Source organism: Macaca mulatta, chromosome 10, assembly GCF_049350105.2.
Source record: "Macaca mulatta isolate MMU2019108-1 chromosome 10, T2T-MMU8v2.0, whole genome shotgun sequence".
NCBI classification, from domain to species: Eukaryota; Metazoa; Chordata; class Mammalia; order Primates; family Cercopithecidae; genus Macaca; species Macaca mulatta.
The window spans coordinates 62,316,686-62,341,547 of NC_133415.1; the positions used below are offsets into that span (position 1 = coordinate 62,316,686).

The 24,862-nt window shown below is 49.6% G+C and overlaps 1 protein-coding gene and 1 long non-coding RNA gene across 3 annotated transcripts in view; one reads left to right on the top strand and one right to left on the bottom strand.

Moving 5' to 3' along the window:
- Nucleotides 1–1,673: 1,673 nt before the first annotated feature.
- PAX1 (paired box 1) lies at nt 1,674–11,926 on the bottom strand. 2 transcript variants are annotated; one of them, XM_001095275.5, is made up of 5 exons: nt 11,626–11,926; nt 10,560–11,189; nt 8,909–9,051; nt 8,165–8,387; nt 1,674–3,161 (listed from the first exon to the last, which is right to left on the bottom strand). In XM_001095275.5, exons 1-5 carry the CDS (start codon nt 11,909–11,911, stop codon nt 3,070–3,072), a joined length of 1,374 nt encoding a protein of 457 aa, XP_001095275.4. In that variant the 5' UTR covers nt 11,912–11,926; the 3' UTR covers nt 1,674–3,069. The 2 variants fall into 2 exon arrangements, with proteins under 2 accessions (XP_001095275.4, XP_015005077.2); XM_015149591.3 differs by having other exon boundaries at nt 1,674–3,151; nt 11,626–11,925.
- Nucleotides 11,927–14,045: 2,119 nt separating this feature from the next.
- Nucleotides 14,046–24,862, top strand: part of LOC107000510 (uncharacterized) — a 96,770-nt gene continuing 85,953 nt past the window's right edge. The window contains exon 1 of the long non-coding RNA XR_001447640.3: nt 14,046–14,305. This is a non-coding gene — a long non-coding RNA (uncharacterized LOC107000510). The remainder of the gene's footprint in view (nt 14,306–24,862) is intronic.

Genomic DNA, 24,862 nt, shown 5'->3' on the forward strand with positions numbered 1-24,862 from the left:
ATTTAAATTCTGGGTCTCCCACCAACCTTACAAGTGATTCCTCTAACTTTTGTTAAAAGATAAGCAAAATTGTCTCCAAAGAGGTGAAGCCACACCAGTGCCAGTCTTCCTACAGGGCAGGTCACCGTGTGCATTACTGCATTGAAGGCTACATTTCACAGACAGGCTCAGAGAGGTCCCAGTCCCCTGACACATACAGTGGAGCAGAGATTTAAGCCAAGTTCACTGAGACATTCTGTGACCCCCAGCCACGAGAGAGGGGGTATGTCCCTCCACACCCCACATGAAATGCCAGAGCCTGCTGGCTCTGGGACGAAGGCTGCCTATCCTCTGTGAATGCTCGCCCCAGAGCCAGGGAACTCAAAGACCCGCCTCCAGCCACAGGATACAGGGAACAAGAGGCAGATTTGAAAAATGCCTTCCTTTGCAGGTGGCACTTAAAACACCGGTGCTTTGCATCCATCCTGGGGTGCATTTCCCAGCTCTTCTCCCCCAGAACCCTGATCAGCTCAAACACAGAAGTGGGCCATAGCAGGGAAATGAGGATGGTGACAACTCAAAGGTAGAGGTTGTCATATAGATTCTTCTCATTCCTTCAGAAAAGGATGTGATGTCTTCCTCCTGGTCTGAGAAAACCAGTCCTTCTCCAGGCATCACAAATGGGTGCATGAAAATTCTGTCCAGGATGTCACAACTGAGCACGCAATGCTCATATAAGCACAAGGAGACACGCTGAGAGGATGGGGGACTTGGGAACATACTTCTTTGTCATACTTTTTTCCTATTATCAGTATGACTAGCTCTTCTAGAGGATATGCTGCCATGGAAGGCTGAGGACCTCAGTCTCAAAGTCCAAGTCTCAATCCTGCCTCTCTGATGAGATAGTGTCACCCAGTTTCCAAGGACAAGCCCACTAATTCATACCTTGCTATGTGGTCTAGAGAAAATAAATCAAATCTCTAGCCATCACTAACACTGTCTACAAAATGAAACTTTAAAAAAGACAAGAGACTTTGAATCTGAGAAGAAGAGTCTCTCTAGGAAAAAAGTAAGTACTGTTTTATAATTGATACCTTCAACAGGTACTATCGCAAAGAGATGCAATAAAAACAGTTTACCACTGGTCCCCTAGGTGGGTCCAGTGCACACAACAAGCAGGCAGCTCCACTCACAAACAGCAACTTCCATTCAAAAATCTCTTCCAACAGTTTTAGAAAGTCAAACAGAGAGAGGGAAAAAAAAAATTAGCCAGAAGCCCCTTTGTAGTGCAAACCCCCTAGATTACTTGGTAGCCTGGGATTGTCTTCTTTAGCTTTTAGAATACTAGAAATGTTCTGAAGAAATCCTCCATTCTGGCTTATTGCCTTTTGCCCATTTTACTCTTTTCAGAATTAACTGCATTTTAAGATGATTTCTGCCTATTTCCTCTCTAGCTCAGTTTCTCAGGGCCCATCCCTTGCGAGGGAAGAAGAGGCTCCCCACCCCATTGGCAAATGCCTTCCCCATTTCCATTTCGCTTTCTCTTCCACTTCTTGACCACCCTGGAATGCAGGTGCTCCTGAGGAAACCATTTCCCTTGATAGTGTTCATCCTGGAAACTCAGGGGAGAGAGTAGCTGCGGAGTAAGAATTCAACACTCTGCACTCAGAAACAGACTTGCTCACCTCACCACACACCTTTCAGACGCTTTCCTTTATTCAGAGGCAGCCACCTTTAACAGGCGACGTCAGGCTCTCGCCAGGGATATTGCTGTGACTACAGAATTGCATTATGTCCAGGGTCCCACCACCAGCTCACCTAACTTGGAAGCAGTTCACAGCTTTTGCAGCTGGCTCTAGAAGACGCTTTCTGGGTTGTTTTGTTTTGTTTTTAACCCTCATCCCTTGCAAACCAGAAGTCCAAATGAACCTTTGTACCTGGAAGCCGTTTGTGGTTTAAATTAACAAATGTGCTGACCCCTGAACACCAAAAAGTGCTGATGTGTTTACCATTTGTTTGATTCCCTGGCAAGTGTTTTGAGTGGAGGGATGGGAGGAGACACCTGCAGGACATCCAGTTTTCTAAGCACAGAAAACGCCAACAACCCCTGTGCTCCCTACTCCTATCCCAGTCTTCTTTGGGGTGACATCATCTCAGAAGGGAAGAGAAGCCCGGCGGCCACTGGGCTCTGAGAAAACAGATTTCCAGACAATATACTGCGGGGATCGAAGGCAGAGGACAGTTCATGGAGGATTTTTTAGGGTTTGTTATTACAAAAATATATATATAAAATAAAGGCTGTGGCTTTTCTGTCCACTTCCTAGGTTTGAGCTCCCCTCCATTAGGGCTGGGGGTCTCAGAGGAGTGAAGGCTACAAAGTCCCAGGTGCCAAAGAAGGGACTGTCACCGAGATGACTGTAGGGCTCTCAGGGACTGAGGGAGGGTTGGGGAAGCAGTAAAACAAAGGGAATTGGGGCCCTTGACAGTAGAGTAAGAGAGAGAGAGGGAAAGACGGGCATGGACCAGGAAAAAGGGCTGAGAGCATATAGAGGAGTAGATAGAGGAGAAGGGGAAGGAGCGGGACTGGAGCAGAGGTCGGAGCAAGGAGAAGAGAGTGGAAGGGCAGAGGGAGCCATGGAAGGTCGGGGAAAGCCGGGGGTGGAAGGGAGGGAGGAAAGAAAAGAGAAAGGGAAGGGAGGGAGAGTGAGAAAGAAAGAGAAAGGAAGGAAAGAGGGAGAGAGGCTAGACGGAGACGGACAAGAGAGTGACAAAAAAAGAAATTTGAGGCTGGCAGAGCGAGGGAGGCCACGTCAGAGCAAGGATTGTGAGGAGGGTGCAACAGTCTAAAGCCAAAGTTAAGAGAAGCCTAAAAACCCAGGCCAATAAAGGAAGTGTGGTAGGTCCGGACAGAGGCAGGGCTGGGCCTGGGGGCTGGCTGGGCGTGCACCCCGGGGGCCGGCGCTGGCTTCCTCCGCCTCCGCCGCGTGTCCTCCGGTCCTGCCCGCGCAGCTTGCCGGGGCCGCTGCGCAGACCTGTGCGCCCGGGTCCGCCTGCCGTTCCCTCCAAGCTCGGGTCCGGGGAGAGCTGCCCCTAGGAGGTCGAGGCCGGGATGGGCAGTCCGTGTAAGCTACTGAGGGCGTCCGGGGCCTTGCTGCCGGGGCTGGGAGGCTTCCTGTCAGCCACTGCGGGAGGAAGCACAGGGGCGTCAGATCACTGCCTAACGCCGCTGCAGGGCGAGCGGCACTGGGACTCGACGCCGGCAGAGCGAAGTCGTGCGCGCTCAACCCTTGAAGACTCTGGAAGAGGGAAGCAGAGACTCGCACTCTCCAGAGACCCCAAGCTTCCGTGGGCGACCAGCCCTCCCTTTCCCGCTAGGGTAGCCACTTGCAAGGACAGCCTTGGCAAGCGGGACTCCTCGCAAGGCCATTTGCAAACACTGACCGCTGGCGGGGTGCAATTCCCGTTGCCTTCCAACGCCCTCACCACCTGCTCAGTAAAGGAAGTGAAGGGCGCAGAAGGCTGGGAGGGTTTCAGGTCTGATGGAGACTTCCGCAGAAGGGAGCGGGACTCTTAACGTTGCGCGGACCCTCACCCTTTCCAAACCCCAGGCGCCCGCACAAGTGCGAAGGGCAGCCAAAGCGTCGAGTCAGCTGACACCCGTGGCTCGGAACTCGCTGTGGGCAGGGGGAAATCGTGCGGGAAATGAGCCACCAGAGATTTCCCTGGAGCGGCCTGGATTCCTCCGACACAGGAGGCAGTTGGGCTTTAAGTGAGCGGCAGACTTCGTTGTGCTCACGAGGTCCGGGGATCGAGATGCGCTCACCACTGTGGGCACAGCACGTCCTGGGACCTGTGGGCCTCCGGATTAAGTGACAGTGGGCTGGCCAGATCGGGTGGTATTCTGCGCTTTACTCTATTATTTGGGGGTTTGGGAAGGGGCCCAAGTTTTGCTACTGGAAGCCAGAAAGTGACGCCACGATTGCCCAAGCCTGTTTTTCCTTTCCCACCCTTGGGCCACTCTGCTTCTCCTACAACCAGGATCCACAGTTTGTTTATACCTACAGGGGCCTATTTTCAATTTTCTTTTTTCCCCAAGTCCTCCTTTAAAGGGGGAGCTTGGAGCGCTTCAATTTGCGTGAGGGGAACTCTGGATTTTTTTTTCTCCTGCAACTTCCCTCGCCTCAGCCTCAGGCGCAACTTGCTGTGGCTGCGCAGAGCTGGGCCAACCACCTCTGTGCAAGACACTCACACCCACACACAAACACACACAAACACACGGTTTCGCTGAGATTTTAAAGAGGTCTAAAGACCTTCCCCAGACAGTGGCCCCTCTGCTTTTCCCTGGCTCTCAGCTCTTTTTTCTAAACATAGTTGTGGCCGCCCAGCCAAGTATTCAGACCTTTTCTTTCTACCCTGGACACACACTTCAAAGTGAGGACCTGTTTAGAAAACATCTGAGGAGGAGGAGGAGGTTTCTCAGCCAAGGGACGGTTACCTTAGAGACAAGCAAGAAACTGAACTCATGAAAAATAAACACCCAGGACGACTGCATCCCACCCTACAGGGGCGAATCCTGCTGTGTTTTTAGCCCAGTCCAGACCATCCTTCCTCATAGGGCCCCTCCTGCCCTCCATTCCCTCCACAGGACAAATGGATGGGTACTTCTGGGCCCTCGGAGGCCAGGGCCTGGGTCAGGCTCATTTAATTCAGGGGCTAAGAAGGGGGAGAGGCATTTTTGTAATATTCAACTGCAATTGCAGGGCACTCTGGGACCACCGTTGAGGGTAAGGGACCCCCGGGGTTGGGTCAAATGAGGCTGCGGTTGGGAGCATCCGGGTGCCTTCGACAATGCCAGCGCCCTAGTGCTCCCTGACAAAGTTTACTTCTAGGATCCTCCAAGAACCCATCCCCAGGCAGAGGTAACTAGAGCAAAGCTGCAAGTTATCTTTAACAAATATAAGCAATATATTTTCTTTGTGAGTATGCAATATCTTATGGATTTGATTTCCAAATCTTGAGTCATTCCAGAGCCCCACAGGGAGGGACTTAAAACCCTGAGGTTTCTAGGGTCTCTGGATACACCCTGTAAATACCAGCTGTCTTGAGGGAACATCTGGTGGTGTCTGCCACCTAAGAGTGGGGAAGGGGAGATGGTCGTCCCCTGGCTGTGAAAAAGCATTTGGATGTGGTTGGAGATTCCTAGAATGTCAGCCTCTCCAAGTGAAGATTAAGCGAAACTTTTCCTATTCTTCTCAATTCCCAAAAATTAAAGTTTCCTTTCAGGGGATGGGGAATGTAAATTATACTTTTTGCCTACACAATAGGAAACCCAGATTCACTACCTTAAAAAAAAAAGAAAAAAATTAATTATAGTATTAATTAAATAACACAATTAATTAATATCTAATTTATTGCTAAATTTTCATTTTGATATTTGATTAAGTTTCACTTAGGGTAAGTGTTAAGCTGTTCATTTGCACTAATTTGGAGGACATGTTGATATATATTGCACTGTATGTGTGTGTTGTGTGTATGTGTTAGGTGATCAAAGGTATTTGCTTTTACTGAGCATTTATTATATTAAATTGCTTTTCATTATACAGAAGAATTTTATCTTACTGAAAAGAAATTCAGTAAATGCTATTCTCACTATTCTTATGAATTGAACAATTGGTGATAGTAAATTGTCCTGTGGGACAGGTTTCTTTGAAAATATTAATTTCTTAAGAACTGGTCAGAAAATAAAAGGCAGTGATTTTTATTATTTTTCTGTCTTTTCAAAGACTAGTTGTGTTGAGGAAATAGATCTTTGAAGTCCGCTGTTCTACCAGTAAGGAGTAAAAGTCCATAATGCAAGTATGTATGTAATTCTCAGGCTATGAATATAGATAGATAATGAATGATTATTTCTACATTCCTGTTCGAACACAAACAATTGCATGCCAGCTTGAGAAATCATTACTAATGGTGTCCCCGAGTTATCCGATTATCTTTTATTAGAACCTTTAAAGAACTTGGAGGACCACAAAATTAAATTAACTTAATAACTAGAGTAACAAATTATTGCTGCAGTTTTTGAAAACAGGTAGGATATTACATAATAGCAAGCCAATATAATGGTAAAAGGGACTTAAATGCCAGCACCATTCAATGGCTCTGTATTTCTGAAAAGGAAAGTGTCTTCTAAAGAAAATCAATCACCAGTGAGGCTAAATGTTAAAATCAGCTTCCCCACCACTTCCATCTCAAATTAAATGAGAAGTAGTTTAGAATTAGGAACTGTGTGTGCTACCTTTGGGTTATTATCCGCACTTTATAATTTGTGTCTAATGTGGAGCTTAAAATGCCTCCAGGGCAAAGTGGCTCTATTGGAAAACAAATGCATTCCTCTGAAGACTGTGGGTCTTTTTTCTAAGTCTTCCTTCTCCGTAAGATGAACCCAGGGAAACATTTCAAATCTGTGGTTATACTTTTTAAATTCAAAAGAACCTGCTTATTTAAGCAACTTGTGTAATGTGGTACATTTCATTTTGATTTCGATTTTGGCAGATAACTTCAGTTGTTGAGAAAACAGGTTGATTGGAGGCTGAGGATGAGTGAAGTGCTCATCAGCAACCCCTTAGCTATCCTTAAATGTAAAGCTTAAAGGCGTTCTCACTCTCAACTTTTAACATTTCCTTCACTTGGATTTTTGTATAAATGAGCAAGTGATAGTATTCCATTTAAATTAAACCTAAAGTTTAAAAGAGCTCTAAATCCCAATTTTTATAAATTTTCCTTACTTGGATCTGTCTGTAACTAAGCAAGTGAACATTATCCTAATATCCCAGGATGTCTGTGCTCTAGGAAAGGTGGAAATAGAAAAGTATTTTTCTCCCTTCGTTTCACTGTTGTGGATGGCATCTTTATTTTCTTCCTGCCCCCACCCCCATCCCCACTCCCCAGGGCATGCCCTCCTATCTTATCAAGACTACTTGGAAATAGCACTTTTTGCCTGGACAGCACCAAGGAGGATGGCCCTCCTGTCCCCTGCCTGCCCACTGCCACCTACCACTACATCCACCTGGCTTCCAGACCTGGACAGGTGGAGGCAAAGCAGCTAGTAAAAATCCTTTTATAATCTGAGAACACCACGCTGTCCCCCAGGTTTGTGCCTTGTCCCTTTCTCTGCTGGGGCTGGGAGGCCCTGGGGTGACCCTTTCCTTTCCCAGGTTGGTTGAAGTTGCAAATTTCTGGTGCTCAGAACCTAAGCACTGGCAAGTTCGAAATTAGCAGGCCATTCCTTTTAACGACAAAGAGCATGAGACTCAAGGGCTGGTGAGCTTTTCCCAAGTTAAAGGAAAAACTGGACCCCTTCCGGGCAGTGTGAGAAGATGCCCCTCACACTGCTGACTGAGTGAAATACCTAAAATCTCTTCCTTGACTTTTCAGGAAGCGGACTTATGGACGAGGAAGAGGAGGAGGAAGCAGAAAAGGAGGCAAGACTACCAGGCACATTTTCCACAGAAAGAGAGAAACCCCCCCTCACCCGCCACCCACCACCACCAACAACAACAACAACCACAGGAAGCTCCTGAGCCTGGAGTAAAGGACAATGATTCACATGGCCTCTACTTTCCCACAGTGTGTATTTAAGAAAAAGAATCCAAAGGCTCTTTTTTTTTCTTTAAGGAACCTGGGAACAACAGATGGGCAGTGGGGCAGAGATGGGAAGGGTCCTGGGATGGAGGTCAGGTGCCACTAGCAAGTCCAACCCCACCTAAAGGGCTCAGGTGCTAGGGCAGGTCTACAGAAAGGTGAGCCTGGAGGGTGCCTGCTAGACGTGTCCCTGGATGGAGAAACAGAAACCCAGAAAGAAGCAGGAATTTGGTCGAAGGCGCCAGAACCGGATCCAAACCCACGTGTCCTGTGTGCCAGAAGGACCCCCTTTCTCCTCTCCCCTCATAAGTGGAGGGGACAGTCTTGGGGCCAGTCTCTCTCAACCTCGAGTACCTTTATAGGGACACCTGTCAGAACGAATCTGCTCCAAGAAGCTACAGGCATAACGGTTAACCCAGAGGAAGGGTTTATGCCCAGGACCCACCTCTTCCCCAACCGCTCTCCCTTTTCCCAGGCTCACAGCCCCTCCCCAGTACTTTTCCTAACCCTTCCAGTATCCACCCGACCCCCTCCCTGCGCTCCTCACCTTCTCGGTTGGGATGCTTGAAGGTCATTGCTGCCGCGAGTTCCCCGCCATGCACAGCTACGCCGGCCCCGGGGGGCGCCAGCGGAGGGCCTTGCGCCGGCGGCCACGGCGGGCCTGGGGCGAGGTAGCCGCCTCCCGGCGCGCTGTACACGCCGTGCTGGTTGGAGGCCGGGTAGGCGCAGGCGGGGAGGAAGCCGCCCACGGCAGAGAGGGTAGAGGCCGACTGTGGGGATAGAGGGGGACCGTCAGCAGCAGAAAATCCTGCCTTCTCTAGCCCACGCCATCACTGAGACGGGGGTTCTCACCCATTATCCCTCCCCCACGCCCTGTCCCCATCCATCAGCCCCATGAGAGGCCTGGCCTCTAAATTTCCTAGTAAGGACTCCTTGGCAAAGTGATTTCTAAGAATTCACTCAAACTGTTACAAATAATGATTTGAAGGGGTTATAGTGTTCATATCGGGATTTAGAGAAAGAAGGTCCTTGACTGTGGACCTGTGATCTGGAGTTCCTGCTTTTTTAGCTAAGGTATCTTGGCAAAGGCAAGTCAACCCCTCGAAAGTCAGACTCCCCCAAACTAGTACGCTTGAGGAAAGGACAAAAAGGATGCTTGCTGGCTGACCTCCAGATACAACCATCTCTCTGCCTGGAAATTTTGTCTTTTCTTTCTCTCTCTTTTTCCCCACTTCCCCAAACCTTCTGCTTCCCTGCTTAAGGTCACCTCCCGCACGGGCCTCCTGGTTACCTGAGTGTATTTAATGTCTGCCTCTAAGGCAGGTTTCTCCAGCCCATTCACTGCGGGGGTGGCGGGGAAGGCCGTGCGGTTCACACCGGCCCAGTCTTCCATCTTGGGAGAGTAAGTGGTGCCTTCGCTCCCAGCCAGGGCCCCTGCAGGGGACAGAGGACAGATTAGAAGGTGCCTCTGAATCTGCCCTGGGCACATGTGTGGCCAACCACCCAGCTTGTATCTGAAGGCAGGGCCAGGGTTCCCACAAAATTTGTAGGTGGCCTGACACTCCACCAGTAGACAGAGGGCGACAGGGACTGGGATGTTCACCACTCCGGGTGGGGCAAAGGAGAGGCAGCCAGGCCTGCTGACCGGTCCTCCTAGCCTTCAGCCCGCTTCCCACGAACGCCAGGCTGCTGCTGAGTCAAAGCCTGGGCAGACTCAGCCAAAGCGGCTGCTCCATTGTCTAGACACAGCTCCCAGAAACTTCCCAGTTCAAATCTACAGCAACCTCAAGAAAATTGTATTGATTTCTCAACATCTGCAAAAGCATCTGGAGGGCAGGGAGATGATTCTACCAGAACTGCCTCCAGAAACACCCAGGGTTTCCCAAAAGAAGTATCAACATTGTGGTCCCCGCGGGTCAGATAGAAGCAGACAGCTGCTCCCTGGGCCCTTGTGTGTGCCAGGAACCAAGGGAAAGCTCCAGATCTGCATGCAGGTTTGGTGGGGTCACCTCCTGACCAGCTGCCCACTGACATTCCATGGGAAGCTTTAGCCTCAGACTGGGTTAGAGCCACTGGGAGACACAAAAGGAGCGCAGGGCCACAGAGGCGCTGCTACTGCTGGAGCTGAGCACTCACAGTTTCTTTCCAGCCACCACTCTTTCCTCCTAGGCTACCTTGAATTTTGCTTCTTACCCTCCTCCTGAGTCTGCTCTCCTAAGAGTGTGCCATCCCCTGGCCAGCTGCTGGCAGCCAGGGACAGGGCAAAGAAATCCAGACCGATTCTGGCCAGATTCTTTCCCCCTCAGGCATCAAAGTTGCCCCAAACTTCCCTGCCTTCCCCATCTTCCTCGTCACCCATTTGACCAACAGTTTGTTGAGCTTTAATTGCAGATAAACGACAAATCCTTGTGAAGGTGGCTGCAGCCCCAGCAGCCATCACCCCAAACTCCAGGACCTGCAAGGCCACAGGGCCTTAGAGAGGTAGGCCACTCAACCGACCACAAGATCCCTTTTCCTTTAACTCAGAAGAGCCACTGGGCCTGGGAGTGGGGGGCCAGAACCCTTGGGAAATTGTGACGGATTCTGAGAGCTAAAGAAAGCATCTCAAAATTGCCTGAGCGTTTTTTCCCCCCTTAGATTTGGCAATAGGGGTTTGCATACTTTTTGCAAGAATGAAAAAGCGCAATTTCAGGCCTCCAAATTTGTGGTTGGCGATTGCTCTTCCATTTGGGAAATATTTTCCATATTTGTCATAAAAAGTTCAAGATGTCCGAGGTCTCTGACAAAAGGCCCAGGACCCCCAGCCTCCCTGGCCAGTGTGGAGCTCTCCCCTGAGCCAGAACCTGTCCCGGGAGGAGAGCGAGTGTGAGTCCTCTCCTGCAAGCCTGCCCGCCCCAGGTTCTGCCCCTTAATAGAAGGCTACGAAGGCCGCCACGACTGACCTGTTTGCTCCATAAACGTCCGGATGCCCAGGATGTTGCTGACCGAGTGTGCCGAGGGCCATGAGCGCGGGATGCTGACGTGGCCCGCCGTGCCCGGGACCCCGGGGTGGCTGCCCATCTTGGCGCCGGTGGGCGACACGGGACTGGGGTAGGGGTACTGGTAGATGTGGTTGTAGGGCAGCGTAGGCTGCGACGGCGGCTGCTTACTTGCCTCGTACGGTCCGGGCTGCGCCAGGCTGCCGATCTTGTTGCGCAGGATGCGGCTGATGGAGCTCACCGAGGGCACATTGTACTTGTCACAGACGCCGTCGGCCAGCAGCCGGTCGCGGATCTCCCAGGCAAAGATGCCAGGGTCTCCCTGCTTGTAGTCCCGGATGTGCTTGACCACGTTGGGAGTGGTGACGCGGGGCTTGCTGCCCCCGATGGCCCCGGGCAGAATGGAGCCGGTCTCGTTGTAGCGCGCCAGGATCTTGCTCACGCAGCCGTGGGATACGCGGAGCTGCCTACTGATGTCACAGGGTCTGATGCCCAGCTGCGCCAGCTCCACAATGCGCAAGCGGATGGCGTTGGGCAGGGGGCGGCCGTTGACGAACACACCGCCCAGCTGGTTCACCTCGCCATACGTCTGCTCTGCGGATGCGCCAGACAACAGTGAGCAGGCAGGGAAGAAAACACCGGGCGGGTTAGCCCAGGGTCCCCACGCGGAGCGAGGGACTGCACCCAGGCGCACTTCCAAAGGGTGACCTGTGGGTCCCCAGACAGCTCGGAGTCCAAGGGCAAACCGCCTGGGTCCGGCTTGGAGTGGGCAAGGGCACAGAGGAGCCGCGGAGTGGAGCGTCGCGCATTGTAGCCCTCCGTGCCCTTTCGCGACTTTTAGCGCGTCTACTTGGAACACGCCCTTCCCAGACTTGCTGAACTGTCCCCTCCTGGGGACCAGAGGAGAATGTAGCTCCTCCAGGACCCAGGACTGGGTCGCCCAGGGAAAGCGGACTAGAGGGAACGGAGGCACACGGACCCGACCCACCTCATCAGCCCGCCCGCGCCCTGCCTGTCGCCCGCCCCTTACCCATAGCGCGCGGGCCGGTCAGCTGCCTGGCGCCGGGGTGGCCGGGGTGGCCGGGGCTGGGCCCGGCGCAGTCCGGGAGAGCTTGGGCGCCGCCGCCGCCGCGGGAGAGGCATAGAGGGAGGGCGCGCGAGAGCCGAGAGCCGCGGCGGCCCAGCCGCGGGCTGGAGACGCGCTGTGAGCGGCCGCCGAGCGCGCTGCCGCCCGCTCCAGGGCCTGCCGTCGCCGCTGCTGCCCCCTCCCAGGACACTCTCCACGCCCGCGACCCCAGGCCCAGGGTGAACTTCATCCGATTGGGAGAAATTCGTCTGACCGGGAGGCTGCAGCGTGCGGGAATCAATTTGACGTGTCCTCCACGTCAATCTCGGCAGTCACGCCGAAGACGCGCGAGTTGGCAGCTCATTGGTTCCCGTCACTGCTCCCCAGCGTCCCCCTCCCAGCCCTGAAACTCTACCCCCTCCTTCTATCCTCCCGCCTCGGCCCTCCTCCACCCCTTCCAACCCACCCCTCTTACACACACACACACACACACACACACACACACACACACACACCATTTGGGCCTGGGACCTTGCACTACTCTGAGCCCCTTGCAGCCCCTTCCCTCCTCTGGCTTTGGGAATGATGGGGAAGTCATCTCAAATTGATTAGTGTGCTAGTACTAGTACTCGTTTTCGTTTTGGTTTTATTTTTATTTCCGCCACCATTAATAATAAGATAGAGAATAAAAGTTTATCGTGGCAAGGTGTTTAGGGTGTGGCTGTCTCTACCTCCCCACTCCCTGGGCAGCGGCCGGGGAAGAGTGGGATCAATACCCCAGCTGGCTGGGAGTGTCAAGGTGAGCGTCCAGCGCGGTGCAGGGCTCCTGGCAGGAAGACACAAGGCGGAACTGATTCCTGCGTGTCCTGTTCTTGGCCAGGTCCTCCTCAATCCTTCTCTCAGGAAATCCTCACAACGTTTAATAGCCGACCACTCTCGGAATAGTGGGGGTGATTTCGGTGATGCGAGAGGGGCACGGTCCAAATCCTGTCTCCTACAGCCAGGCCCAGCCACCAGAACTCATTCCTCTCCAAGAGGCGACAGAAGGGGCAGGAGGCAAAAGGATTCCGGCCTGCTGCTACTAGGCGCATAGATCCGGCGCCCTCCGGTCCCCAAGCGCGACCGAGGGGAGGCCAAATGCATAGCTCCAGCTCTAGGCCTGAAGGACAAGTTCCTTTCTCCTTGGCGGTGGAATCCAGCACCACTCTATCCCGGGTGGCCTGGTCTCGTCCTTCTCCCAGCACCTGCAGCTTCAGGAAGTCTCGGTTAAACCACAAAAAGGTCATTTCCCCTTCATTTAAATGAGGTTTTGCGCAGTCCTGAATTATTTGCCCCTGAAATTGAGTATCAACAATTTCTCTGTTTCTACCCTGCACCAGAGCAGTTCTGAACTCCCCAACCTGCGCAGCTAACCGTATCCGGTAGCCATGCGGTGAGGCCCAGGAGGAGAAAACTCGTGGTTTTGAACCTGAACTGATTTGAGGGGGTCAGGACCTGAGAGTTCTGAGGTTGAGCCCAGTAAGCACCAAAGGCATTGGGCCGAATGTGCTAGATCAGGAAGAGGGCATAGGGGAGAGAGGACGAACAGCAGAGATTTCTGAGACTCCCAGCTCTCCCCTGGAGGGGAGAACCCTCTTCCCCTCCCTCCCGCCCACCCCAAGGGTCTAGCTCTCCTTAGCCACCCAGAGTTGAATATGGCGCCAGCGCGGTGACAGTGGCTGAGGAGCACATGGACCCTATCAGCCCTGCCTGGGGAGCCATGGCTGCGGAGGCCCCGACCCCTTTCCCTCCACTGCGGGGCCAGAGAGCATCCCTGGCTCCTAATCCACCCGTCTAAATGTATCTGTTAAGAGAGACTGACTCAGGCTCTCTAGAGAGAGCACGCGGTGGGGCCACAGGCAAGAATTACCTCCGGAAAAAGAGAAATCAGGTTTAAAAGAAGTGAACTCTTCCTCTCCAGCGGCATGAACACAGTACAGTCTCTGTCTCTGGGAAGTCCTGGAGACCTGGAGGAGGTTTGAGGGTCAGCGCACTGGCAGGAGGATGCGAGAGTGGGAGCAGAGGAACCTATGTAGAAGATCAGGCCTGTCCATGACAGCGTAGGTTTGGAGTAAGGAACGGGGAAAGGGAATGGTTTGGATTAAAGTGGGCACGCCAAAGCCAGGAGTTATGGGAAGGCAGCTAAGAGAGGACTAAGCTTGCACAGTATGCCCAGGACTCCGGGGGTGCGGGTAGTGGGGACGCACCCTGCCCAGTGCTCTCCATTGCGGAATCTGCTAGCCTCTGATCTAGACCTTCGTCGGGCGCGAGATACCAAGAAAGGTTGATTTCCAGACCTTGGAGTCTCTGAGATAAAGGAACGCCACATCCCTGCCTCAATCCCTTGCATACTCGTGATCCGGAAAAACAACTAAAGCCGCTTCTTCCCCCCAGTAGGTGAGGAGGCAATAAGCACACTCAAAGAGGAGGAAATAAAGCCGGTTGTGACACCGTGAGGGCTGGTTAGCCCAACTACCCTTTCAGGTGAACGTCCACCCCACCTCTGCTGCCGAGCTTGGAAAACTGGCGAGGAGTCGCAGTCCGGGACAAAACTCCGCCCCTGCCCCCGTGAAGGCAGCCCTTGGCTGGGGGCGACTGTAGAGGAGTGAGTCTGGGGATTGCGCACGATGAGAGGGGGTGGTTCTCTGGGGTAGCGGAGTCCGCGGGCCCTCGTCTCAATCCCAGCCCCTTTCCCGCAGCCAGCTGTGCGCGATTGGGACCACACAGTCCTCGCTGCAGCCTTCTGCACGATCGGGCATAGGGAAAACCTTACAGTTTGTCGCCCCCTGTCGTCCCCCGGCTGGGCTTCGCGGGTTCCCGAGCGGCAGGCTAGGCTTGGGGAGAGGTGGCCCTAAGATGAGATTGCAGAAGGAAAAGAAACGTCTCTCCCACCTCCCAAGGAGGCAGCTTAGCCCTCTCCATGGCCCGGGGACAGCTACTAGTGAGCGCTGAGCGCACAGAGGTAAAGAGCTCGCGGATTCTGCGTTTTTAGTTGGCTGGGTTTGGCACCGTATTTCAACTTGCTCTGGGCGCGGAGTGCAACAAAGTGTCGCTTCCAGGGTCGCGGGAGCCTGTTAGCTGAGGGCGCACTCAGAAACATGGGGCAAAACTCTTCCGCCTGGGGCTGGACTCCTACCAGGGCAGAGGATGGATGTGAGGGTACCCCAGTGGCCTCGGACCCTCGCCCAGTTTTTCCCAAGGCAGGGAAAGAAAGAGAGGTAAACTCTGTGCCAAAATCGGGAGTCAAAAAGGAGGCGCGAAGGGGTGCCTGTCCTTCTGGGGACTGGGGTTGGTGGCAAGGGGGGTTACTGGTGAGTACTCCCTTGCTGCAGGCCACCTGAGCCGTGAACTCAGCACCTGAAACTTCAGACTGCTAACCACCCAGGGATTCGGTGACAGGGCTGCTCTTGGAGCTACAGTCGCCCCCACTTCAGGTCTCCTATGTCGCTTTGATTTTTGGTGGGTTTCGGGGAGTTAAAACAAGCAACAGCCCGGGATGTTCCCGGGGTCCATGCATTTCAAGGTCTCCAGGAGAAACCTTAAAAAGCTGATTTAAGTCCAACTTGGGCATACGGGTGCGCATTTCGGTTCTTGTGGGAAGTAACAGAGAACAGAAAACACAGGTGGCACTCCCCGAGGGCCCCGGCCAGGCTTGGGCCTAACAACGAACGCTGGTACCCACCAGCAGCAGCCCGCAGGGGCCGCAGGGCCGGGATCCCGGATCTTCCTCACGATGCCCTAGCCTCAGGCCTTAATAGGCCTGCTTTCCCTCCTGCATGAGTCCTGGCTCTGCTTAGGACCTGCGCTTTTACTGTGTTTTTAAGAGCACTGAGCCGTGAGTCCTGTGGTTCAAAATCAAAGTCAAATTGAGTCTCTTAATTTTCTTCTTAAATTTACTTTTGAAGAGGAAAAAAAAAAAAAAGCAGCTCGGGTTACAAACACACTTTATGCATCATGTACCAAACTCCACACGTACACATGCCCACCGTTTTGCAAAAAGATCCGCCACACCATACTTAAAAATAAGAAGAAGAAAATTGACGAAAAGAGAAATGAGGAGCCGCTAGCTGCAAAGAAACTATGGGAAGAAAAGCTGAGCCAGATCGGGGAGCTGCAAACCCTCGGGAAACGCGAACAGCTAACAAACCAAAAGTTGGCTTGTGCGACAAAGCAACGAAACTCCGCGGGGAGTGACTGCAGCGATGGAAGAAGCGGGGCGAGGAAGGGAGAGGAAGACTGGATTCTGAACTGGCGCCTTTGAGCGCTGCCTCGGAGCGCGAGGTCAGCGCGTCCTCCCTACGTTGTGGATCCTCAAGGACGAGGTGGGGAGTGCGTTTTGCACAGAACCTGCCTCTCCTGACTGGGACACACAGACTCTCCAGACCCCAAATGGAAGGTGTTAAGGACCCTACCAGCTGGCAATGAAACAGAACCCCTAAGAGCGAAAAATAACGTCCTTGGCTTCGCAGACCCATTCCCGCAGCTTATTTTCATTTGGCCTGCAGCTGACCAAGGCGGTCCTAAAGTTGGTTCTTTGCCTAGGTGTGCATGATGTTCACTACCCTGGAAACGTTTATTATCGAAAATGAGTCGGGTCGGCAGTGGTGTATGGAGCACCGTTTCCGCTGACACTGGCCACTACGAACGAGTAATGTCCTTGGAAATGTATGGCGAGAGAAGCCAGGAAAAATTTTTCGTTTTCCTAAAATGAAATGAATAAACAAGAATAGGTGGACATTTTCAACGTGATTAACAAAACGCTGAAAGAGGAGTGCTCCTCAATTCTGTTCAGAGATGTAAGAAAAAAGCAAATTAGAAAATTGATTTGCTGTGAAACCTGCACTAGAAATAAATAGGGGGAAGTTGAGTATTGGCAACAAAGATCTAAGATACTTTCTACCCTGCAATGCAGGGATCTGACTACTACGTTAATAACATTTATTTTGGAGTAGAAACATTTTAAACATGGAATTTGGCTGATAAAAATAAACTACAGATAGTTGGTGCCCTTCGTAGGAAGAAACGGTTTCTAGAGCCTTCAGGAGGATCTGGCATTCTTGCCATTCTTGTGTGTATATCCTCACTAGCCCCAAATCAAGTTCTGCAGATTGCTATTATGTCTCTCTCTTTCCCTGGTAATGAGCATGTCAAATAAGCCTCAATTTCCTCTTATATAAAATGACTTCTACCATGCAATTAGATCTTATTTAATTTCATTTCATCAACATGAATGCCTGCAGAAATTTCCAGACACAGGTCAAAATTCCACCTTTGCCGTGAGCGCTCAAAAATGTTTAAGTGACAGTATCAAGTCTAAATGTCACTAATAAAATGGAAATTATTTGGGAAACTTGAAATGTCCATGTGTCATATCTCCTGGGTATTTGGAAAAGGGGAGATCTAAGAGTAGCCACAGGGGTACAAAGGATAGAAATGGCATTTGTGAAGGGAGCTGAGAGGGAGGTGGTGTAAATGCCTGCAGGATTGCTCGCAAAGGCAGCAGTAAGGAGGGTCTCCTGCTGTCTAGAGGATACCCCTGCAGATCTGACTAGCTCAGCTGCAATTATTGACACGTGTGAGACATCCACACTGGCCCAGCCTAATTGGAACCAGTTTGAGTTGTGTTGCCCTTGAATGCAAGGATAATGCTTTGGAAATTCTGTTCCTACATGGTATAGAACCTGAATAATGGACAAGGAAGCTGAAGGACCCACGTGGAGCCCTTTGTCTTGATTAAAGACAACTTCAGGCCAGTCCTTGTTTGCCTGGATTTGTCTAGTTTCTTATTAAATAAGATCAGTCCTCTCCAATCTTCAGCACACACCCACACAAAAACATAATTCAAGCCCTGAAAATGAGATAGGTAGAAGGTTTGCACAAAGGAACACTAACACCTGCAGGTGTTAAAGCCAAAGTACTGCCCCCATCTTCAGTTATCCACTTCTTCCATTATTAAAATTATGATTAGAATTAGATGCCAAGGCTTTTATGTTTTATATCCAGCATACTATTTAGAAACACTGCTATTTTGGAATAAAGGCTTTGTTACAGGGTTGTGTAAACTCAGAAGTCTTGAAGTCCTCTATAATTGAATATTCTCATGAAAGTAGGTTCTCCTTCACATTCATTTAATTTCTCATATGTATGTCACTGTTATCTCTACCCACCACGGCATAAATCATTTTCCTTGTTAGAAATCAAGTGTCTTTTATGATGAGCTTTCTTTAAGGCACAAATGGATAATTTTTACTTGTGAGTAACTTTACTGTCTGCCTAGCCAATCACTTTTAACTAATTATTGTTCTACATATGTTTGTCTCTAATTGCTATGACATCCCAATGCTTGCTACATATACATATATACATACATACATACATGCATACGCACACACAAAAATACACACACACACACACGTATAATATGTCTGCAGCTTGGTGATGGTTTTAATTTTCTTCTCCCTCCCCCTTGTATACGGGCTATGAAGTTTTATTGAAGATCCGTAATGCCTCCGGTTTTGATTTAGTGTTTTGGAGTTTGTGATCTCATTGCCTGGCATGGAAAATATTAGACAGGGTCTGTAGATTGCATGCAGGAAAAGACCCGCATCACCACCGTGGGTGAGTGCTTCTCCCCAGTCCTGCAATAAGCCAACCGAACAGCCATCTAGAGTTGATGTTCTGTTCTGTGCCGTTGAATAGACACCACTTCAACTAGTCCTGCTTTCGCAAAGAGTTCTTTAAGAAGCACTGAATCTCAACTGGTGCTGCATATTTAATTCACCAGAGGGAGACTTAGAAGGTCCTGATGCCTGGGCCCCATCCCCAGAGATTCCGGTTGAATTTTTCTGTGCTGTGGCCTGGACACTGGGATTTTTAAGAGCTGCCCAGATGATTCTAATGCGCATTAAAGTTTGAGAATCTTTTCTTTAGGAGAAACTGGGAAGAGAAGGGCTGGTGTAACATGATACTTCTTGCTTCACAAGTGTTTTCCTGGATGCCAGAGGAAAGGCTGGCGGCTCACTGGTCTCACCTCTGGGAACACCTTACAGTGGCTCCCAAAAACTTATTTAAATCCATGTCTAAAACAGCCTTCTGGGGCATTTTCACACTATGTCACTTTGACTTCTCCTGGAAACAGCTGAAAAGGGAGAACACTGCCTTCCCAGGCTGGGTTGGCTGCCTGAGGTTTGTCATCTTTAAAGATTCCTTTGTCTTCCTGCCCTCACACAGGTGACCCCAGCCTCCTGTTTAGGTGTAAGCGTCTGTACAGCTTCACTGTACAGTAAGCTGGAGGAGGTGGGGAGCAGCAGAGAGTCAGTGACTGACCTAGCCACTCGGGCTGGCAGATCAACTTTGGGAGAGGTGGCAATGAATCGTAAATGCTACCCAATGGGAGCATCAGAATGATTTCATTGTCCGAGGAGGTGAGAGTTGAACTCGACTCTTAGCACTGTTAAATAACACTTAAATAGCACAGTTCTCTAGATATGTAAAGTCACAGGGCAATCATAACCCTTGAGCTTCTGATGCCATCTGAGAAATACAGAATCTTCTGAAGGGCCCAGTGTAGTTTGTATCTTTATGACTAGTGGGATTGCTAACATTATTTCATTGCCACGCAGCTTAGAACGGGTGTGACTTTTGCACACTGGCTAGGGACTACTGTATTGCAGATCTAAGCGTTGCTTTTATCCAGACCCAGACTTGTGGTCCTGATAGAACACTTCACTTATCCTCTTCCAAGTCTCAGAAATCAAAGAAAAGAAAGCTCCTTTTTATTCTCACTAGCCTCACCTTGGTAATAAATGTTAAAATCTAAACTGCTTTAGTTGATTTGATTTTTATTGTTTTGTAAGCTTATCCTAAAATACAAACTGCATTTCACTTTTTAAACAAGTTCCAAAAAAATCTGGAACTAACTGCATCACTGTAGGACCTTTATGTCCTCAAAATGTACAAAAAAGTACAGCATTGTAAGCAATGGTTTTTCAGATTCTTTTTTGCTATAAAATGTTGTTACTAAGTCACTATTAAGACTAAAAGAGCAAATACACAAATTCTTGAGGGGCTTTGGGTCTTGTTTATCTTTTAAAATCTTACGTGGACACCTCTTGAGAAGATCTTGAAATGCATATTTTAGAAACCTCATCAGTTTTTTTAAAAGTATCTTGTAAAATATTCTTTACATTCATCTACTTTAATAAAATTAACTGTGTGTTATACGATGATGTTAAAAATAGTTTAAAGGTACATGAAAATTAATAATAGCAACAACAGAAACCAAAATGTCATTAAAATAATATTTAATATTTGGTATTTCTCAGCAATACTCAGAAGCTTAAGGGTTATAGGGTTACAGGAAATGCAGTAACAGATGCCGAACGAGGGTGCAGGACTGTAGATTTTATGAATGAGTATGCTGAGAAAATAAGTTTTGACAAGGTTTCTAGGCATTTCAACGTTGGCAAAGTAGATAATTGAATTAACATCTGTCAGACTGGGAAATGCTCTACATTTGGAATATCGCTTTTTGACAGGCCAACAAGGCGAGAGGTTTGCTCCCCTGTAATGGGTACCCTATAACAGTACTGTCCATTTCATTTTGCATAATAACACCTCTGGCTTAGCCCAAATTCTGTGTGGTTTAATCTCTGTTATGCAATTTTGTTATCCAAAATATAACCCAGTTCGTTTTGCAAGGGGCTGGTCATTTCATGTGCGGGACATGTGTTCATGTCTGTGATGTCAGCCAACTGATTTGGGCAGAGTAAATCAGGCACTTTCGTCTTACTTTCTCTTTAAACTGGGGTGTAGGTAACTGTGGAAGAGGAGCTGTGGAATTGGCTGGGGCTTGGCATTCAGGAGAACTTTAATTTGGATGAATAGCTTCAGGCAGGGTTTGATGGCATTTTGTTACAACTCAGGCTTGGGGTTCTTCTGCCATTTTAGGCTGTACTTACCTGCCCTTCATTACAGAGGGAGTGAGGATTTAATTAATGACCCTCTGTTCTCATTGTGCCTTCAGAGCTTCTCTTTGCAGCTCTGGTATTTAGGCTGCTAGGAAGGTTGAAGAAATTTGTGACCAGACACGAGTAGAGTTACTACCCATGGCGAGTGCCTCTGCGTGTGTGTGTGTGTGTGTGTGTGTGTATGTATTTCATTGTCGAGTAAGCACATAGAGGGTCTACACATTCCCTTTAAGGCTCAGTATTTGGAGGTCAAAAAACACATATGCACCTCAAACTCAGAAAATCACCTGGTTACAGAAAAGCACAATATTGACAAGTCTAGGCATTTTTTAGCTCAAAAGTCCTCAGGCTGAAATCCACGTTCTGGATTCCACCTCCTGAGGCTTAATCTCATGGATCTCATGGACCTCAGTGTTCTCATCTATAGGATAGGGTCATGGCCAGGGCCAAATGATCTAACCACAGAAAACACTTGATGACAGGAGGTGCTGAATCACTGGCCATTATTCTCATTATACTATTTTTCCATACTTTTTTTGAGACAAGGTCTTGCTCTGTCAGGCAGGATGAAGTGCAGTGGCACAAACACAACTCACTACAGCCTCGACCTCCTGGGATCAAGCCATCATCCCACCTCAGCCTCCTGAGTAACTGGGACTACGGGTGCACACTACCACATCTGGCTAATTTTTTAAATTTTTTACCTCACTATGCTGCCCAGGCTGGTCTTGAACTCCTGGCCTCAAGAAATCCTCCTGTCTCAGCCTCTCAAAGTGCTGGAATTACAGGCATAAACCACTATGCCCTACTTATTTTTCTATACTTTTAAAAAAACTAATACAGTTTAATTTGTGTCTTTTTTTTTTTTCTGACGAAGTTTCTCTCTTGTTGCCCAGGCTGGAGTGCAATGGCACGATCTCAGCTCATCACAACCTCCACCTCCCAGGTTCAAGTGATTCTCCTGCCTCAATCTCCCAAGTAGCTGGGATTACAGACATGCGCCATCACGCCCGGCTAATTTTGTATTTTTAATAGAGACGGGGTTTCTCTATGTTGGTCAGGCTGGTCTCAAACTCCCGACCTCAGGTGATCCGCCCACCTCGGCCTCATAAAGTGCTGAGATTACAGGCGTCAGCCACCGCTCCCAGCCTTTATGTCTCTTTTATAGGACATCTGTTAAACATGCTGTGGATGATTTGCCAATAGAAATATGTATAAACCAAGCCATCTTAAATTGAGTCTCGAGAAGAAAACAGCCCTATTTTTCTGAGTTTCCATTTGCTTGCCATGTTCTTCCCTGGTTCAGAAGCACTTCACAGGGCTGGTTTCAAGACCCTGAAGTGACACTCACTAGGAAGACATGGTCAGCAGCGTCTGTTGCCAATAGAAGATGAGTGATGGAGGTAGTGAGTGACAGCTGTACGCTCTCCAGTTTCAGAAAGCCGAGGAAGACGGCAATCCACAGCTGGCCCAGTATTTTCCTGCAACATGGGAGAACTATGGTTCTTCCTGAGGTCCAGTCCTCTTGAAATGCTGGGCCTTGCACTATACAGGAATCACCGGCTCGTTCTGGTTAAATCTACTGTAACATCAAGCTCTTCCTTTGTCAGAAAGAAGATATTTTACTTCTGTGTTTACTTTTATGCTTTTTTTGTCCTGAGTGTGGTTTTTCCCCTTCCTTGTTTGCCTTCTGAACATGTTCTTTCACCAGGAGCTCCCTCAGGGAATGGGCCCAGTCCCTCACAAATCAAGCCTGGGCTTGGGGTTCAGGGACTGGCTCTCTGAGCAGGCCCCTACTTGTGACAAGGGTTCCTGACTAAGGAACAGTGAGACTTGACTCTTCCATTTATCCCAAGTTACCATTTTTCAAAAAATTCACATCTCTCTTGAGTTGCCCCCCATCTATAACTTTTCCCCATTCCCTGAAGTGCCTGATGTCTAAGATTTTAGTGAAGTGACATCTTCTATTATGAAAATATTGTACTCTTGGGATAAGCAGACTCCTAGTTATTCGTCCTTATTAATGCAGTGGAGTGCTGTAGGGAGCTCATGGCCTCTGTTCACCGTGAGGCTGGGCAGCTGTGTATTGTAGCAAACACTGCCCAGCTGCCCAGATCCCCCCACCAGCACTGAGACACTCATTCCCTCAAGGCTGGTAGCTCACAGCAGAGCCTCCTTCCCACTGCCCTAGGTTAAAGAGAACCATAAAACCCAAGCAAGCACCCCCTTCCTGGGGACCACTCACTGTGGGGTACAAAAGCTTCAATGGAGGACAAGTCTGAGGACCATCCCAGCACCAGAGCTCCACGGAAGTTCAGCTTGGGACTGTTTTGCTACTGCGTCACGGTCAGACTTCTCTCCTGGTCAGCCCTGCCTCTCATCCCTCACAGGTATCAATCCCGAGAACTCTTCCCAGTACACCAGCTGCCTGCCGGGAAAGCCAACCCATGCCATGCCAACCATGTGGGTTTGTTATGACGGTTTCCTTGCTGCAAAGATGAGGGCATGGAGATAAAATCATTGATAACCAATCACAGAGAGAGAGAAGCCAGAGTGGCTCCAGCCAGCTCACAGCCTTCCTGCCCTGGCAGAAGGAATTATTCTGAGAAGGTGGGAGTTCTTGCCAAAAGGAAATGATTTAGCCTGTGGTGCCCCAAGAGCAAGGAGGGGGCAGGCTGAGCTGCAGCAGGGCCACATCAGAGTTAGATTAACATCGGGTCTCTTAGAATCTCAGCAGCAAGAGAAAGGCAATGAATATGGAGGTGGGAGGGCTCTGGGACAAATGCAGCAATTTAAGAATGTGGTCTGGCTCTGTTTCGAGCACATATAGATTTCTGAAAGCAACAGAACCTTCTAGGGACCCCACAAATTAGAACTTGGGAACATAAACTATGTTGGTGGGCTCATACCAGCTCTGAAAAATAGCTTCATTGAGCAAATTAATCAACTCATTTTGATCGCAAGGAAAACCTACATCTACTGAGAAATAAATTATTTTCAGACCCTTTAGGAGGTGGTGTTAACATGTAATCCATTTGAGCAAATATAAAGTTCATTCTTTCTACAGTCGACATCTGCTGGTGAGGTAGGGCGAGAAGCAGTTTCTGCCTTTGAGGACTTTGTGTTCTGCTCACCTGCTTCTTAAACGTGGATGTGCCTCTCCTGTTAGTACTTAGCAGTGGGATGGAGGGAGCCTCTGCCACGGGAAAGCGCATCTGCCACAGGAAAGCACGTCTTCCTGAAATCTCAACCTCACCTAATGATTTTGGAAAATAACATTATTTTGATATCAAAACAAGTGTAGACTCTTCATGGCCCAAGATAGAAATTTTTGTCCATTTGAAGGACAGAATAGAAAACATTAAAAAATGCTGCCCTGGTTATCTAGAACCCAGATTGAGGTCCCTTTCCGGAGTTGCGGGGCATTTGCCTCTGGGAACCAGGAGGGGGTGCTGTGGCAGAATAGTTTAAGCCCCACTGTAAGCAGGGGGAACCCAAGGTAAACACACAGTTCTGAGACTGAGGAGGCCATGGGCCGCCAAAAAACACGGGACATTTCAGGATGGAATTGGCATCTCAGATGGACCTTGACAAATGGGTGGATTTTGACAGGCGGAAGTCCAGAGGCCAAAGGAAGGACAGGAAACATCTCCCTGGGAAAGCAAAAGTGGTGGCAGAGGTAAAGTCACAGGAAAGCAGGCTTGAGACAGTTTGGCTCAGGAAAGGAGCTGGGCAGTGTGGGATGTGGTGGCGCAGAGAGCAGGAAAGAGGGTTAAGGTTGAGTACTCGTGAGCCCAAAAGGCAGGTTAGAGTGCGGTTACTGAATTGAGGGGGGAGTCCTCCGAGGGGAGAGGCCCAAGTAGAACATTGACTTCAGCCTGAAGAGGCTTCCTGACTCACCCACTTGCATCCTGTGACCCAGGCAAGTCATCTAACCTCCGAACATCAGTTTTTCCATCTGGAAAATGAAGTCACAACAGAACCCATTTTGTGAGGATGGCCAACCATTAAATGAGATGAAAAAGATAAGGTGTTTGGTCGCATGTTCTCACTCATAAGTGGGAACTGAACAGTGAGAACACTTGGACACAGCATGGGGAACATCACACACCGGGGCCTGTCATGGGGTGGGGGGAGAGGGGAGGGATAGCATTAGGAGATATACCTAATGTAAATGACGAGTTAATGTGTGC

What these genes read in the sequence shown, in the direction of transcription:
- PAX1 (XM_015149591.3), bottom strand. Translation starts at nt 11,911, where the DNA reads ATGAAGTTCACCCTGGGCCTGGGGTCGCGGGCGTGGAGAGTGTCCTGG. An exon ending in GACCGGCCCGCGCGCTATGG is followed by an intron (nt 11,190 to 11,625) that starts GTAAGGGGCGGG and finishes GCGCATCCGCAG; the next exon opens with AGCAGACGTATGGCGAGGTG. An exon ending in GACGTTTATGGAGCAAACAG is followed by an intron (nt 9,052 to 10,559) that starts GTCAGTCGTGGC and finishes TGTCCCCTGCAG; the next exon opens with GGGCCCTGGCTGGGAGCGAA.